The sequence below is a fragment of the Pongo abelii genome, chromosome 6 (assembly GCF_028885655.2).
Source record: "Pongo abelii isolate AG06213 chromosome 6, NHGRI_mPonAbe1-v2.0_pri, whole genome shotgun sequence".
NCBI classification, from domain to species: Eukaryota; Metazoa; Chordata; class Mammalia; order Primates; family Hominidae; genus Pongo; species Pongo abelii.
The window spans coordinates 34,746,543-34,764,468 of NC_071991.2; the positions used below are offsets into that span (position 1 = coordinate 34,746,543).

A 17,926-nucleotide genomic window follows, 5' to 3' on the forward strand; every position below is an offset into this window, starting at 1 on the left:
ATTGCCTAAAATTGCACATTTTATTGAGCACTGCTTTTAGAAATTAATAGGATATAGATAACCACTCGATACCCTTTCCTGAAAAAGCTATGACTTCAGTAAATTCCATGATCAAATTGCTTCCTGTATATATGACATGGTGTCTGAGTATCTATTTTTCTGAAAATATGATTGATTTTAACTCTGGAACATAAGACGTATGTTCACTGTAAGCAACTGAACTCAAGTGTCTCTTGAAGCATATAGTCCAATATTCTTTGGGAAAGAAATTCTAAGCTTGCAACTTCCAAAGGAAGCCATGAGGCAGGAAGGCAGATCACTTCTCCACCCCTCCAGCTCCCCCAGCCCCCTCTTGCTGTCAGCATCGGACAAACTCCCTAACTCTATCCCTGCTAACATGCTAGTTCATAAGACCTCAGGCCACCACCAGTTGCTAGAGAAAGCTGTGATGTTGATCCTGGTTTTTAATGGGACGGGGAGTCACCATTCCCCAATGGAGTAGAGTGTGGCCACATCTGAATTTGCCAGACAAAGGCCAAAGTCCTTATTTCACTTCAGTGAAATCATTTTGAAGAAATCACCACTGTTTTTTTCCCCAAGAGCAGTGTGTGTCTCTACAGCATTTTCAGACAGACAGATCCCCAGCAGCCCTGCATCCATGATGGGTTTTCTCCACTTGCTCATCCGTGGATCCAGAATAGAAATACAGGGTCCAAAGTCTACCACCATTCTATAACTACTCAATAATTAGTGGTACTTAGAGTAGGAAACCATCATGCCTCAAATGAAATACATAGGCCGGGAGCCAGAATAACGTAAAATACTCCACTACATGTTCCTAACTCCACAACAAGAAAGGAAAGCGAGCAGCTCTGCTTTTAAGGACTGATGTGCATGAGAGATTCCATTGCAATCAGAATAATCTAGGAGTGATGATGACCTATGGTTGGTGTCAACCTAAGAATGAGTGTTTGTGTTTTCCACTGACATGGGAAGTGGTGCTTCCCACTAACCCAAGGCAATATTGCTGCCAACTGTGTCTATGTCTACATGGATCCTTAGAAACAACAAATGTGAAGCTTCTTCCTAGACCACTGGTTAGCATGGCACACAGACTGCACAGTCCTCTTAGCCGAGGCCTCCATGAGCCTTGCTTATCAGGCCCAGGTACCACCTTTGTCTCCAGGTGGGACCACCATACATGCTCATCACCCATGTGAACATTTAAAGATGCTCACTGTCATGCTACTGTCTTCCTGTCTCAGGGGAACCACCTGTTCTCCCTGTCCCTCTGTAACAAGGCAAGTGTCCCACTCCATGGTCCCCCTGCTGACCCGCCCACCCTCTGGGGCAAGCAACTCCTCAGCTTGGTATAGCTCCTTTCTTGGAAGTTTTTAGGAAGTCAAATCACCCAAATCATGACAATTTTCTGATGGAGAGCATGTGGGGATCCTTCTCCATGTGCACCGCCAGGAAGGAGGTCAGGATGGAGAGGAGGTGATGCACCAGCCCCTGTGACTCCTCTCCTTTTTGTCTCCAGCCAACTGGGTGAACCACTGCAGGGACCACCTACCAGGAGAGAGACCGAGTTCTTGCCAACATGAGTGCCGCACCCCTCTCTGGGATTACTGCCGACTCACACACTCGTTTAGAATGTCTCTAAAGCAAACCTCAGACACTCACCTTCCAGCATGTACTTCAGAAGCCCCTCCCTTCTATGGGAAGTCTCTCCTGACTTTCCACCCCAGGACCCACTGTCCCCTTCCTTATGCTCCCACTGTCCCCTCAGACGCTCTGTCATCCCTCCTGTAACACATTGGTGCTTTCCTTGTGTGCACCTGAGGTCTTCTGTGCAGAATGGGCACCCGGGGTGCTCAGTAAATGTGTGATAAAGAGATGGACGCAATGAGCAGCCTCTAAAACCCTCAACCATCAAATACACGCATCACATTTGGGAAGAGATGGCCTGGGCCACTGCAGACCTTTCACAAAGAACACCCGTCTGCATTCCTGAGGGAGGCTCCTCCTTATCCTGCTACCCGGGCTGGGTGAGGAGCAGCTGGTCTGAGGCATTGCCATCCCCCAGGGCACCTGCTTAGAGAGACTGCTGCTTGGAGAAGGGCCCTGGCTGGTGGCTGGCTGGGGCAGGAAGCTCCTTGAGGGGAAGGACAAAAGCCATCAACCTTTCACCTCCAAAGCCTCAGGCAGTACGCTACAGCAAATATCCCCAACTGGACGGTATGAAGGAGACCTGTGCCATGTCATGTTGTATAGACCACACTGTAGGCAAACATGATCCATGACAGGCCAGCCAAGAGCCCTCTCTTCCTCTGCCCTGTAGAATTAAGGGACTGCTGGATAATGAAACACCCAGGACTATTTCTCAGGAGGCAGAGGATCTAACCGAACTTTAGTGGATTTGAACTTTGCAGGCTGGGAGTGTTCTGAGAATGATAGAGCGTTTATGCCTATGATGATCTTGCCAAGACTCCAGATTATGTGGGTTGTACTTTATCTGTCTAATTCAAAGAGAAAGGCTGCTGTCTAAAATCTGGTAACAGCCCCAGACTGGCCTCTGCAACTGTGGCCTTGGCTGGTTTTTGGTGTGAGGGCCACAATTGGCTCAGTCTGGATGGGTGTGCCCTAAATCACCCTTCTCTACCAGCTCTGCAAAAAAGCTATCCATTACACCTGTGTAAAACACTCCAAAGCGGGACTTAACAACATAAAGAATTGTACTTGAAAACGTTTTGGGTCTTAGCAGTACACTTGGTGAAAACATTTCCCGCAAAATCCTTTAGGGAAACCATACCAGCCTGACAAACGGGATAAGGAGGCCTGTTCTGAAACATGCTACCTAAGGTGAGACTTCTGTGTGTGTGTGTGTGTGCATGGGGGTCCAGCGCCCAATCTCCCTGGTGCAGTGGGAAAAGTAGAATATGGGGAGGGGGGATGGGGCAATGTCAAAGAAGCGACAGCTTACACCCGATGCAGGACTGCCAGCTGGGAGGGACTCAGGGTTAGCCAGCAAGGATACAATCCGGGACCCATGCGGGCAGAGTGGAGGAGTCCCGGGACACCCAGACAGCCCTGGACTGTGTCCAGGGGACCTACCGGAGTGCGTCCTCAGGTGGCCAGTGAGGGCGTCCCTCCGGCGGCAGGCGTAGTTGCAGAGGTGGCATTTGAAGGGCTTCTCCCCGGAATGCAGCTTGATGTGCCGGAGCAGGTTGCCCTTCTGGGTGAAGGAGGCCCCGCACTGATTGCACTGGAAGGGCCGTTCTCCTGGGATGGAGAGAGGAGAGCTGGTGAGAACTAAACTCAGCATGGGGACACGAGGACGATGCTACAAGAAAGTTGTTTCCCATGGGGGCTTGGTGACTTCCACCGGCTGCAGGTTTGATAGAACATGAGGCTTTCAGACTAAACCTGCCAGCTCCTTAACGCTTCACTGGCTGGGTCAATTTGATCTGAAAATCTAATTTTTTTTCCCTAAATCAGAATGGCACATCACAATGCAAATTCAAACTCATTTAAATAAAGTGACTGCAACATTTTGTGATGAAGAGCCACTCTTCCTGATCAGCAGTTTTGGAATAAACCAATATCCAATTTTGCGTGTTGTGGCATTTGGTGGGGTTTTTTAATGTGGCTTTTTTCAAAGGGTCTTTAAAATATGCCACTGAAGCAGCAAAATAAAAAGGAAACTCATTAAAAATGCATTTCAGGATCACAAGTTCATTTCAGCGTTACATTCTTATATTTAAATGAAAGGCACTTCATTATAACAGTTATAATAACTTCTTTTCATTTACATTTTCCCTGTATTTTCCCTTTCAATTTCTTCTCCATTACCTGTCTGTCCCTAAGCAGGCAAATCAGGAGAGAGACAGACAGAGAGCGTGAGATGAGAGAAAGAGAGAGAGAGATGGAGAAAGATTGAATAAAATGAGAAGTTAAGAAACTGTGAAGGAAGCCCCCATCTTCCAAAGAAAAGTCCCAAACCTCCCTATGGCAGGACATACAAGTCAGAGTTGCATTGAGATTTCTAGTTTTTTCTTTCTTTACAAATCCTAAAACATTTAAGCTATTATTTGTCTATATCCATAGAAGACAAATTTTATTTTAAGTACAGGTATTCTAAGAGGTGCAATTTAGTTGTTATGAAGGAATTCTTTCAGGGGTGAGACTGCTGCATTTGTGACTAAGAAAACACCTGACCCTCTGCTCTGTGTGGCAGCACCTGTGTCTCCATTCTGAAGCTGACAAAGGGATAAACAGGTATCTGAGTAAAAGAAATACGCTATTGTCCTACTGAGTAGTCACAGGTCTTGGAATCTGAATCAGGGAACATTTCATTTAGCTCTCACTTCGAAGAGTGATACATTTGTCATGTACAAGTAAACATGAAACTCTTTTGTAAAACAAATGCTTTATTTAGAAGAAGAATGCTATGTGACCACAATTCCTGGTGTTGAGATATTGTAACAACATATTTCCTGGAGTCACTTTTTTTCTCAGGAAAAAACAATGTATTAAAATGTCTATTTAACCATTTCCTGATTGATTAATGTGATTACGGTAAAGAAGACAGCGCTTCTCAAAAATGATTACACAGAAGCATATCTGGCACTATTAACATCCACATCAGATTTAAAAGTCTATATTGACACTTGAATTTCATGATTATCATCACTTTTTTTTTTAAGCTGGCAGGTTAGATTTATTACTATAAAAGCTGAAACTAATTTACAGTGATGTTCAATTATAGGCCAATGGAGAGGTCCTGATACTAACCAGGAGATATCTGGTATTTCTCCAAATCCCTACAGAAATTTGTATTAGCTAAGCAGAGAGAAGGCGTTTAAACGTAAGCAGGTTGGAAGGTGATGGTGAAACAAACTAACTAACTATACTGTCTGAGTTACAAACCGATGCATGTAAATCAATACTGGATGAACAGGCTAAAACAGCTAGCAGCCAGGTAGCCCAGGAGAGTTTCCACTGGAAAGAGATCATTTAATTATCTATTAGGAACAGTTCTGGGCCTTCTGTGCACTTGTGCATAAATGTGTGCATTTAACTCCAAGTGGATAAAAAGGAAAAGTAGAGTGAGCTGGTGCAGGGAGACCCAGGCAGTGTGAGACGGATGTGCCTCCAACCACAGCTCTCATTTGGACAGGGTGGCCTCTCAGGAGAAAGCTCATGTCACAAAAATGCTCACAATAAGGATGTGATGACATCCTGGTGACACAACAGTGTTTGTGGTATGACCCTAAATTAGTGAATCCAGCCCTACACTTACACCTGGGAAAGACCCCCTTCCATGCTGGGCAGGTGCTGGAGTCCCATGTCTCTCCCCAGGTTTGAAGGGCTACAGGGAAAACAGGAGGCAGAGCCAGGGTCTCTTCCATCGCAGACAGAAAGGGCAGATTGCTATAGACACTTGCCCTTCTGCAGAGCAGAGCAGGGCAGGCAGGCAAGCAGGCAGGGGTTCGCTTGGATCCTGCAGTGCCTGGTGTCTTAATACCTGCCTGCAAACAAATTTCATTGGAAATTTTTTTTTCTGAGTGCCTATGCTGGTATGAACACATAGCACAAGGCATGGGGGTGTTAAGAGAGCATTCCCGGGAGTGACAATACAGAGCACTCCACTCAAGCAGTTTCCTCTGGAGGGGTCCGCAGCTAAGAAGACACGTCCATGGAGCTGGGGCACAAGAACGCAGCCCACGCCATGTGTGTTCTTGCGTGGCCGGGGTCCATCATTTGCCTTCTGCAGGTCAACAGCTATTGCAGCTGAGTAGGTCAAATTTCTCCAAGGTTGTATTTACTTTTATTTAACTGGGATGAGGACATTGATGTCATGAATTTGAAATTTCATTTTTAATCCCAATGACTCCACAGATCTCCCATTTTAGGAACCCTCTGTAAGAAGGTTTGAACCCCCTCTAATAACTTCATTGGGTAAAAAGGGAAGTCTTCATGGATGTCTATGTCATAGAATTTGAGGGCATTTCAGAAGAAAGTGAAAAAAATATGTTTGAACTGCAAGAACTGACGTAGGTCTACTGCAGTCGTACCTGGGAGGAGCAGTGCCATTAGGGTGCTGTTTTTAGGAAGCTCGGGGACTGCACCTTTTTATCTTACAGATGGGAACTAGGTAGGCACAGACAATCTTCTTGGTCTTTGTTATTAAAAATCCCATCATTTAGAATAATAATGTGGTGTATTTGCACCCTGCATTTCCTGCTTCCTTCCTACGTCTCTCCTCTCTGGTTCTCAACTAACCCTGAGACATTGGTGGGGAAGATGTTAACTATTACACCGGAGTCAAAAATATAAAACTGATCTGCACCACAGGGGAAGTGACGTGCTGGTGCCGATGAGCTGATTAGAAAATGGCACCAGTGGTACTTCACCAACATGGGGATATGGGCAGAGGGGAGACCGCTCCTGAATCCTCTCAGTGTATCCTGGAAGGGACTGGGAAGCTGACTCAGCCATGGGCAGGAGGAGGAACAATGGCCACAGTGCAAGTCCTAGCTTGTCCAGTGGGGATTCCGGTCGTACCTAAGCCCCAGGTGGAGAGCCCTCCGAATGGCCCTGTTCACTGTCACTGCTCAGCTGCACTGCCCTGCTGCCTGAGGCGGCTCTGTGCTCCACACGCTGGGAGCTTGTTAGGAATGCCTGCTCTCCTGCCTCCCCCCAGGTCTGAAGCAGAGTTGTATGTTCACGAGATCTCAGGTGATTTACATGCTCTTTCAAGTTTGAGAAGCACTGCTCTAGAAATGTTTTAAGCATAGAGAATTCAGAAAGCATGCCTTTTCTAACATATTCCACTCAGATCCCAGGAAAATGAAAACCTTTTCTAGCATGTCTAGTTATTCAAACCAAGTTTGGCCAAACCAGGTATTTCTGTATCTACCTGGGACCCTTTATATTTAGGCAAGTGGAAATGCATGATGAAAACAATTCATGAGTTCCTTGCTTCAAGTGTGTGTATTTTTTTTAACAAAGGGCAAGGCAGAAACTATAAAATTGACTTCTGAAAGTTATTTGTTCCGTAAGTGAAAAACTCAGCTTATTGGTGTGCAGGTGGCACCTAGCTGCTATTTGTTGGGAGAAGTGAGCAGCAAACAGCAGGTGCCACCTGGCATATCTGTACTTGGCAGGTTTATTCATTAAATGTAATTATTCTTTTTATCAAGGCAGGCAGTCATTATATTTTGGCAACTTAGTATGCCAGAATTTGATCCACTTATCAAATATTTATTTAAGAGAATTTTCACTGTACAGTCAGGCTTTAAATGAATTAACAGGCAAGTAGTTCATTTGTGAGGTCTACTCCTCATCAGGGATGTATTACCATGGGTCCCCGAGTATCCTGTTAAGTGTCTATCACAGGGTAGCCTACCTTCATGTTAATTTCCACCTCATTACAAAGGTGAGGCTGGGACTACTCTCGTGCACGCTTGCTTCACTTAAGGCTGAGTGCGATCTGTCTATTTCAGTGGGTAATTTGAGGATAAAGGGGCAATTAATAAAAGCAGAGTTTGCTTAATTTTAGAAGTTGAATTTTTATCGAAGATGGATATCTATTGATATCAACTTATTTTTATAGTTTTTCAGATACACTACAAATGGAATAGATCATTTTGGAAACCGCCCGATTCAAATATAAAAAATTACAACCCCACAAATATCTGCATTTCCTGACAACACAGCTTTTTTGGCTCATAAAATTTTCTGAATTCCTGCTTAATTTTTGATAAACATATTTTTGTTCGTCCCCACGGAAGCAGCACACGAGGGTCTGATTTCAAGTCATCATCATCACTTTCCCGAGTTATCTTATAGAATCTGCTAGGCCTTTAAAATAGGATTTTCAACTTTTTTTTCCTCTCGGGTTTTGCAGTGGGAGACGCTAGCTTTATGATGACCTAACAATGCCAGCTCAGAGGCAGTGATAGCTTAGGGTCTCTATGTTTCACGTTTCAGCTATCAGTGGCTGCTAGAGGTGGTGGATCTATTGTGTTTTACCCAACTTTAGAACAGCTTCCTGTGCAAAGAAAAGTTTCTCTTCAATTCATAAGAAACCTCCTGCCTACAGTTAAATAAGTGTGTGCCATTCATATTTTACTTCTAAGACACTCCAGCACCATGAGTGGTGGTTTTCTGACTGGACAGTTCTGTTGGACAACTCTGTGACACTTCCATCAACGTGACCAGCTATTAGAAACACTGGCAGAGCGCGGCCAGCTGGGGCTCGCCGTGTTCCCACGTCCCTGGTGAGGAAGCATCCTACGAGCCTGAGCACAACTCGCTGACACTAGGGTGCCCGTGTTCCTTCCCTTCTGGACACAGAACATGACATTCTCTTATACTTCCAGTAAACCTTTCAGCAAGACAGGGGGTTTGGGATGAAGTTCTTTAGGAATTTGAGCTGATAACCAGTGGCAATAGAAGCATCTGATTCAAAGTCTTCCCTGTTAGAGGGCAAGCCATTTGAAAGCTCATCTGAGGTCTTTCTGAAAACTCGATTTTGCTGCTATTCCATCATTCACTATTGTTTCTAAACATCAAGACCTGTTAGTTTGGATATGATTAAAACACACATTTTACTCATGGTTTCTCAGTGGAAAATTTGAGAAGTAAGTTTTGATGTATCAGGATTTTTTGTTGTGTGGAGGGTGACCACTTAGCACATGTACCCTGAGGGCTCAGCTGAGACTACTTAGTATGTGTTACTATAATAGCAGGCCCTCGCCAGGCCTCTCATGTGATGCTGTTCACTTTTCCCTTGTTTTATTTATAGGGTGGAATTGGTACATTGAGAAGTCCCTTACAAGGCTGTACCAGAACAAGGACTCTATGACTCGGTACCACTTGGAACCAATCGCTTGCAACAACTGAGCTACCAGTCAATTTGAAAGCATGCTCAGAACACTCAAGGAAGACAGGATGCTTTCCTCCTTCAAACCCCATGCACCTTCTCCAGGCCACTAAAGGAAAAACTGAGCCAGGCCTTACCAGTGTGGCTTCTTTTGTGAACCATGAGCACATTGGGCCCGATGCAAATGATCCCACAGATATCACACTTTAGTTTTCCGTTAGGAAGTCGAATGCCTCCAACTCCTGACAAAGCCGAGCTGCCTTGGTCCCTGTGGGAGCCATTCATTTTCTCTCCCGAGGCATCAAGCATTCGTAAATCCTCCGCACATTCTTCCCCATTCATTTCACAGGCACGCCCATTCTCTTCATCACTCTGAGTCTCTACTTTAACATTACTGGCTGAAAGAAACAATACAGGAGGCCACTCAGTGTCATTGCAAAAAAAAAAACTCAACAAAACAACACAGCAGCAAAAAGACAATCAAATAGGCGTAGAGAGCTACTAAACAGAAGTTCTTAGCAAATACCAAGGGGAGAGCAGCCTGAGCTCGCCGTGCATTCAGCCTCGAGTGGGCTTCGGCGGCAGGCCTCGGGATGCACCTGGGGTTACAGGGAGATCTGCCAGCCCTCTCCATAGGCCCAATGGCGAGTATCTGAAAATGCACTAGAAAGGTATTTACATAGTTCCCACTTTAGAGTTGAGCCCTCATTTTAAGCAGGTTCACGTCAGGAGTGGTCTCAGGCCGACTCCTACATCCTACTCATCAGATGGGCACCTTGCCCTAGAGGGTGGGTTCTGGGTCACACAATCCAGCTCTCTAGGATGTGTGAACTTGTCTGGCAAAATACCTAATAAGTGGTTATCAAGCCTGAAAAACGTCTCTTACTTGTGATGCTACCTTTCCTTGTGGCATGTAAACATTAATAAACTTTGGGACAAAACTCAGTAAACATAAAAATGCTCAGAGTTCTGACCACAGTTCCCTTTCAGATTTCTGGAAGATCTTTCTGTTTCTTTGGTACATGACCATTTGAATTCCTGTTTATCTTAAATAACATAAACAAACCCTGTGTTCTAAAGAAGAGGTACCCTTTCTTACACTTCTTCCACTTGCTGAAGGGTTAATTGGGATAGTTTATGAATGTAGATATCTGGAAGAGCTTTTTTTTCCAAAGAGAAAAAAGCTTGTGTGCGTGTTGGGTGGTGGGTGAGGGGGTGGGAGGTGAACTTTTAGTGTCTTGAATACAATGACCACTATTGACTCTGCATTACTGTTACCTTTAAGTCACACATCACAAGGTAATTATGTCATTTGAATATTTTTCTTCCTAAAGAAAGTAGGAGTCATTTCATTTACACACTTCAGAAACACTGACTGATGATACATTGGTGAATCCAACACTGTAATGACTAAGAGAATTTGTAGTTACACTGAAAGCCACCATTTTAATAAACATTTTTACAGACTAATAAGAGTAGGTAGGTAAATTTTGCCAAGTAAAATGATCAATGAGATAGATGACAATCAAGACTAAATATTTGTTTTTTGAGACAGGGTCTTGCTCTGTCACCCAGGCTGGAGTGCAGTGGGATGGCTCACTGCAGCCTCTGTCTCCCGGGCTCAAGTGATCCTCCCACCTCAGCCTCCCTAGTAGTTGTGACTAAAGGTGTGTACCACCACATCCGACCATTTGTTTTTGGTATTTTTTGTAGAGATGGGTCTTGTCATGTTGACCAGGCTGTTCTCAAACTCCTGAGCTCAGTGATCCACCTGCCTCGGCCTCCCAAAGTGTTGAGATTACAGTTGTGAGCCACTGTGCTCAGCCTAGACCACATAATTTTTGATCAACATTTTCAATCAATGGTTCTCAAAGTTTGGTCCCTGGAGAAGCAGCATCAGCATCACCTGAGAACTTACTAGAAGCACAGACTCTCAGGCTCACCCCAGAGTTGCAGGCTCAAGAACTCTGGGGTGGGCCCAGCAGTCTGTTTTAACACACCCTCCAGAAGATTCTAATGTACACTGAGGACTGAGAACAACTGTCTTAAATAACCAACTTAGTTAATAGCACTCCAAGCTTATTTTATTCAGCAAGTTTCTCTTGATTTAGAGATCTACAATCCAGACACTGAAATAAAAATACCTGGTCTGGAATCTTAGCTGCACTATTTAAAAGTGCTGAGATCTTAGGCAAGTCATGTAACTTCTCTGTGCCTTGATTTCCTCATCCATGAAAATGGAAATTATTACAGCACCAGCCTAACACAGACAGATAAGAAGTTAGCTGAGGATAGTGGCTGGGGCATGGCACATGGAGGCTCACCCCCAGTGATCCAAGTACAGTATTTCACCTAACCCCAATACCACATGCTGGGCACATAGCACATTAATTGCACTCTGCTATTTAACCTTCACGACAACTCCATAAGGGAAGTGCTATCATTATCCTATTTTACAGTTGAAGGAGCCAAGGCACAGGAAAGGTTGAACAACTTGCTAAGGTCACACAGCTGGCAAGTGGCAGAGCTGGAAGGTGACTGTAGGCAGCCTGGCCCCAGCATCCAAATTCCTAACCACTTACACAGTCATCTCTTGGTATCTGCAGCGCATCAGTTCTGAGACTCCTGAAGGTCTGTGGATGTGCAAGTCCCTAAATTGGCCCTATAGAACCTACGGATATGAAAAATCTGCCTTCTATATCCACAGGTTCCGTGTCTCTTGAATACTGTATTTTCAAGCCACAGTGGGTTGAATTTCCAGAGGCTGAACCCATGGATATAGAGGGTTGACTGTACTGCCAGTGTTTTCTTATTAGCTCTTTAGGGAAATGACTTACAGATGAATAATGAAATGAATTAACTGGGACATGGTGGACTTGGAGACCACAGAAGTGAGGATGCACCAGAGGATTAACAGAGCTGCCTGCCTCCTCCATTAGATCCTGGCATTATGCAGGATTGTCCTGAGAAATCCAGCAATGGGGATTCTCCAAATGCTCTCCCCTTCAATCCTGAAGATCAGAGACTCAGAGCATCTGAGCAGCCTCCTGCTAACCTCTCCCCACTGCCAGGGACAAGATACCTGGAAAATAAAGGAGATAGGCAGGCAAGTGAGGCTGGTTGGCTGTCGAGGCAATGGTGCTTAATGACCATTGAGTTCGCTGGAATCGGTACTCTCATGTGGAGGCTGTGCATCTTTCTGGGAGGAAGCTAATTCTCTAGGCCCTCCTTGTTCACCAGTGTCTACACCAGCCTGCTCTGGAAACACAATGAGGCTGTAAAGATCTGTGTACTCCTTAATCTAAGATTATTTTTAATCATTTATCTTGTGGTTTTTAAAATGAAATTAGAACACAATAGAGCAAATTAAGATTGGTGGGGCAAGTTTTTCAAATACAGGCGCTAAGACGAGGGCTGTAGCGAAGGTGTAGGCCGAGTGCTTCCGAAGCTAGAAAAAGGACACCACGCAGAACAGGCATTGGGATAATCCTCTTGGCATGTTCCCCTACGCGGCTTGACTTCATAAATTCAGAGGCAACCAGCTACAGAGAATTGACTCTTGCTTTCCCATGGGCACATATGGCCTATTAGAACTTGCCAGAAGCTATCACTTGTTCTTCTGGATCATTAAGAATGAGTATTTCTGGGATTCTTTGGCATGCTCTATGGCGAGTGCTGTTGATCAGTGTGTGGGCGCTTGCAGGTGGGGAGCAGAACAGCAGGGAAGCATTGGACACGACCTTTGGGTTTCTGGCTTCAGGAACACCGGTTCTGCTACAGCAGGCTGCTTGCAGGAGGAGGCAAAGCTATGTGACAGGAAGGAAACAGAAACATGGGGGAAAGCCCACAATGGATGCTGCCTTAGATATCACAGATGTCCTCAAAGCCAGAGGCCTGGAGATCAGCCACTCATTGGACAAATGGTGGCTGAAAGCAGTACTCTGTCCTTGTTAGCCTCTATGACACTGTCACTGAGAGCTGTAACAGAACCAAAAGAGAACTAGGGACACAAACACTCTGGCTCAGGCCCACCCTGGGCTCTTTCACTGACTGAGAGATAACGGACAAGAGCCCAATTTTATTATTCAACAAATGTGACAATAAATATGAAGAGTGGATGTTTTCAAACTCCTAGTCAAAAAGGCACAAGAGCCTATCACATACTGTCCTGAGATCAATGTGGATACCAAGTACAATTTTAAGGAGATAGGTACCTAGATCTCCACCTAGATGGCTAGATGTAGGGACATATATAGAAGATTAGTCACATAGGTCTGTAGGAACAGCAGTAGGGATGATCAGCTCAGGAATATATGGAGTTTGAAGAGGAAAATTAAGGACACTGCGATGCTCTAGGTTTCTAAAAAAGAGTATGCAGACAATATCCACAGATCACTATGGGCAAGGCCAAGGAACTGAAAATAATGGACAAAGGACAGAGGAACCTATATCAGCAAATGCTCAAAACGTTTTAAATGGAAGTTAGATGGCAGATGCTGAGCATTCCAGGGCTGGAAGCTTCTAGCACTATTCGGACAACTTCTAAGCCATGTTATGATGGGAAAGGTTGGTGAAGTCTAAGACAAGGACTGGATGACTGCCAGGTGCTGGCAGGATTTGGTGGGAACAGAGTGGGCAACACCGTCACCACGGGGTGCATAAGATTCAAGCAGTGCGTGGATTTCCTGTAAATGGGGTTAAGCTCCTCGTTTCTTTACGGAAAAATGCAAAGTGGGTGCTGGTTACATAGATGAGATCAGGAGATTTCTGTCCACCCAAGGAGGCTGTACATGAAAACAGGGGTCTCTTATCCAGCTAGGAGGAGAATACAAGCAACTTGCTTACTGTTTTCATAGATGACAGAAATCAGGGCATGAAACTATCTTCATAAGTTGCAACTACAGACTGTATCTCAAAATCTGAAACCTATTAGTCATAAATGTAAGGACCTGTGAAATTAAAATATAGATTTTAAAAACACAAACCCAGGATGAGAGTGTCTTGGCTTCCCATGTAAGTGTGAAAAAGGTTTCTGGGGTTTTCCCTGAAGGTATGCTCAATCAGAGATGTGGACAGAAAAAAGAAAAACAGAAGAAGGGGTGACAGAGTCCTGTAGTTACTGAAATCTGGAATCTTCTGTACCAGCCAGGCTGTATGCATGCCTCCTTTCAAAACGGCAGCACAGGCTGGTGCACGTTTGGAAGAGTCAGTCATTGGGGTCTGAAACTAATTCCTGCGAGCAAGGTTGGTGGCACAGGATGCACACTTCCTCAGCTTGGCCCCTGAGGGTGGAGAAGGTGCCGAGGAGAGGCAAGTGGGAGGTGAGTGCAAGAAGTGGTCCTTCTGAGAGAGGGGTTTGCAGTGGCGGAAGGTGTCCACACAGAAGGCAGAGAAGCAAGCCCTGGAGGCTGGTGGGAACCCTGATGGCAGGTTCCTGCCACCCGTAGTTGTGTGACAGCCTCCACCAATATGCTTCCTATTTAAGGAGTGAGGATTTCAGAGCCTTTGTCCCACAGACCTTTTCCTTTACCTAGAAGAAAAGAACAAGCAGATGTTGGCCTGTTGATGGCAGTGAACACATGCAGTTGTGAGGGAGGCTCTGCGAGAATGTAAGTTTTGTTGGCCCTTCATTTTGAAATCCATCCTCCTGAAGAAGGCAATGATACCAGCTGATGCTTCCATTAATGAAGGAGGTTGGGAAGGAATGACTGGCACTTACTGAAGCTGAGCACCTCCTGGCAGCTCCATAATACCCCGGAACCCACCCCAAGGGATATGCAAGGCTCCTGCTGAATTCTGTTGAAAATGCCATATGAGAAATCCCTTCAGTTTCTTAACAACTGCCACTCCTTAAACGGTGCTGATCATACCTGCCCCAGAATCAATTCCATGAACCCGCCTGCCCCTGATTTGCAGGCATTGTGCTTGGTTCAACCCCATGGATGCTGTCTCTATGGAACATTTGCCAGGGCCCGAGTTGCCTGGCCATGCCCTTCTGTGAGTTCCTAAATCGCTCACTCCTTCCTCTGTTACTTGGAGCTGGAATTGCTTAGCTGTGGTATTGCTTCAGTGAAATGGTACATCTCCCTGAAGATAGGAAAGATACTTATAAATATTTTGTAACCCCCCACCCCATTACTTAGAAAAATGTCAAACTCAGTAAGGTGCTGAATTGAACTGATTACATATAGAACATGAAATGGAGACTGGTCCTCTCTTTCTCCGGAACACTCTGGCTTAGGCCCACCGTGGGCTCTTTCATTGACTAAGAGATAATGGACAAGAGCCCAATTTTATTATTCAATAAATGTGACAAATATGAAGAGTGGATGTTTTCAAACTCCTAGTCAAAAGCTGCTTTCCTTCCCAGATGCTATTTAAAGTTGGGAAAAATTAAAATCTCATTGACCTATCTTGGAGGGCTTCTATGTTATTGGCACCCAACAGTACTAAGAGAGACCCCACACCCCTGTATGGAAGGTGGACTTTGGTAGATAGACAAGTTTGGATTGAAGAATCTGGAGAATCCAAGGAACTCAGATGCCAAGAGGAACCAAGAGGACTGAATCTGTGCCAGGCACTGTATGTGCTCATGGATAATTAAACATTTTTTAATGCATAGGTATAATGTACACCTGTCAGTCCCCACCTGACCAATGAATTATGCTTCCTCTTCATTTCCCTTTCCTTTTTAGAATGTGTCTTCATATTTACTGAAAAAGTAAATGTTTGTTACTCAGAATACATTTTTCCACTGAAAAGATAGTCTGAAGTAGTCACTCTAGTGTGAGTTTAGGCCATGTAAGCTTGAAATGCTCAATATTTTACTTGAAAAATGGTACAGAAATATTCTTGCAACACTGGTGACTAGCAAGTAAAAATCAAATGAAATGGAAATACTTAAGATATATCTTGAACCATGGTAATTAAATGAACATTTGAGATGAAGAGGAGATATATATATAGATATTTTTGTGTTGCCTCTAAAAGAGATTTATAAAACTTTTAAGCATTTTAAAGTTCATGGAACCATTTATTATAATTTAATATCATTTAAAATGTAGAAGGTTGCTTTCGTCCCACTAGGGTATATTATTAGAAAATACTTTTTTCGTTATTTGCAATTTAAGGCCTTTAAATGGAATGAAGTCAGGGAGAGAAAAGAAAGGCAGAAAAGTAAAAAGATAAAGAGAATAAAAAAGAGCAATAGGCATTTTCTTTCCTCCAGCAACTAGGGATACAAACTGGAATAAGGACAGTAGAGGGGGTGAAAGGAGTTGTTTCTAATTTTCAAGACGAGGTGTTGAGGGCAAAGAGGGCAATTCTTCATCATGACCACAAGGTGGTGATATTGGCCCAGAACAGTTTGGTTGCTGTTTTGCGGGGGAAGGCATCAAGACCAAGTAGCCGCTTGTGTGAGGAGGATAGTCACAATTCCAACACTGGGGAGAGGGGGAGAGAAAGAGAGACACCAATACCTTATGGACACATTTGCATAAATATAGACAGAAAGCGTATCCAAGTGTATATCATCTCTTTTATAAAAACTGTAACTATCATAACATTAACACATCTTCACATGCAGCGATTCTTACAGACTGAAGGCTTCACTGAAGGGTCTGCTTCAACATATGCTCTGGCTGACACCTTCCTCAGACTTCACAGAAACATGTTTTAGGATGCGTTAGCTTACTCTCAAGTGCATTTGACTTCTCAAAATACTTCAACAATATGATTCTTCAAATCAATATCATTTCTCTGTCCAATACCATAATGTTTTATATGTTCATATAAGCTCACGTGTAAACAGATACACATATATAAGCATTTACATGTACATACATATACATCTCAAAAAGTAGGTATCAAGCTATTGCTTTAAAGTGGAATCAAAGGAATATCAGTAAAAGAAAGATTTCTGTAACTTTTATAGGCTGGAAAAGTAGCCAAACTAGTTTGTGAGCAAAAAGATGTACTTTGATACTGTTAAATTCCTTAGACACCAGATAGTTTTTGATAACCAGGATGTCAGAAACCTGTCTTTAACTGTTATTGGCACTGTTCAAATTAGAGCCTATAATTGTCACAGTGTTAACAAATGCGACCTGTTTTCTGATGTTGCTTTATAGTATTAGAGAATTTACTAATACAGGTCCTAAGGGGATTATCAACTTGTATGACTTTAAATATTCAGCTCTCTATACATTTTTAAAAGCACTCTCTGTTCTTTAAAGTACTCATCTGAGGATGTTACCCAAATAAATTTATCATTTATCAGCTCAATATCTAAAAAAGAAAAATGAAATTCACATCTGTTTTTGGTTTAACAGCTCAGATCAGAGAAGGTCCTGCGGGCACCAAGCATGAACAGAACGTTGGCTCCAGCAACGACACACCACAGAATAACGGCCTGGAGGCCTGCAATTTTCTCTTCTCAGTTCTGAAATTAATACTCCAGAACCACACATGAAGAGCATGTCTCCTTCTCTTGTCCCACAAAATTGTAAAAATTATCTTGAAACCATGTTCAGTTCTTTGTTGGTGACAGAAAGTATGGCCATCTTATCCTCACACTCAATAAAAAGGAGATAATCACAAGAGGAATCTCAAAGCTGTCCAGCAGCACCCGCGAAGTAACAATTCCATCAGTGCTACTGTGACTTCAACCCTTACTGTTACTCCACTGCCATGCTCCCAGGACACCGTACAACTGCCTAGACCTTTGTTTTGCACTTCATGGTATAAATACCCAAAAATGATATGGTAGGTGTCTAACGAATAGAATAGTGAATATTTAATGTATCTCGGGCGTTGATGAAGGAACATGCATGTACGATATTTACATGATAGGAGATGAAGGCATGCTTTTGTTTTCCAGAAGCAAGGCATATACTTACGAGAGAAAGATTTGGGAATTATTGCATGGAAATCCCTAAAGTCATCAGCCCCATATGTAACTGCAATAAAGAAGGCAAAAAGAAAGCTGGGTTGTGATACCAGGAGAGAGATATAGTCAGAGTTTAACAGAAAGTATTA

The 17,926-nt window shown here is 43.8% G+C and overlaps 1 protein-coding gene across 11 annotated transcripts in view; it reads right to left on the reverse strand.

The window, feature by feature from the left end:
• IKZF1 (IKAROS family zinc finger 1) overlaps positions 1-17,926 on the reverse strand; it is a 100,410-nt gene that overhangs the window by 18,626 nt on the left and 63,858 nt on the right. For 7 of the 11 annotated variants that reach the window (XM_054559184.1, XM_054559189.2, XM_054559183.2 and 4 more), the window contains 2 exons: positions 9,028-9,288; positions 3,115-3,282 (listed from right to left, as the gene is read on the reverse strand). In XM_054559184.1, the coding sequence (XP_054415159.1) occupies positions 3,115-3,282; positions 9,028-9,288 (429 nt within the window). Of the gene's footprint in view, positions 1-3,114; positions 3,283-9,027; positions 9,289-14,998; positions 17,848-17,926 lie in introns of those variants that run through there. The other 4 variants (XM_054559191.2, XM_063725975.1, XM_054559194.2 and 1 more) reach the window with 3 other exon arrangements.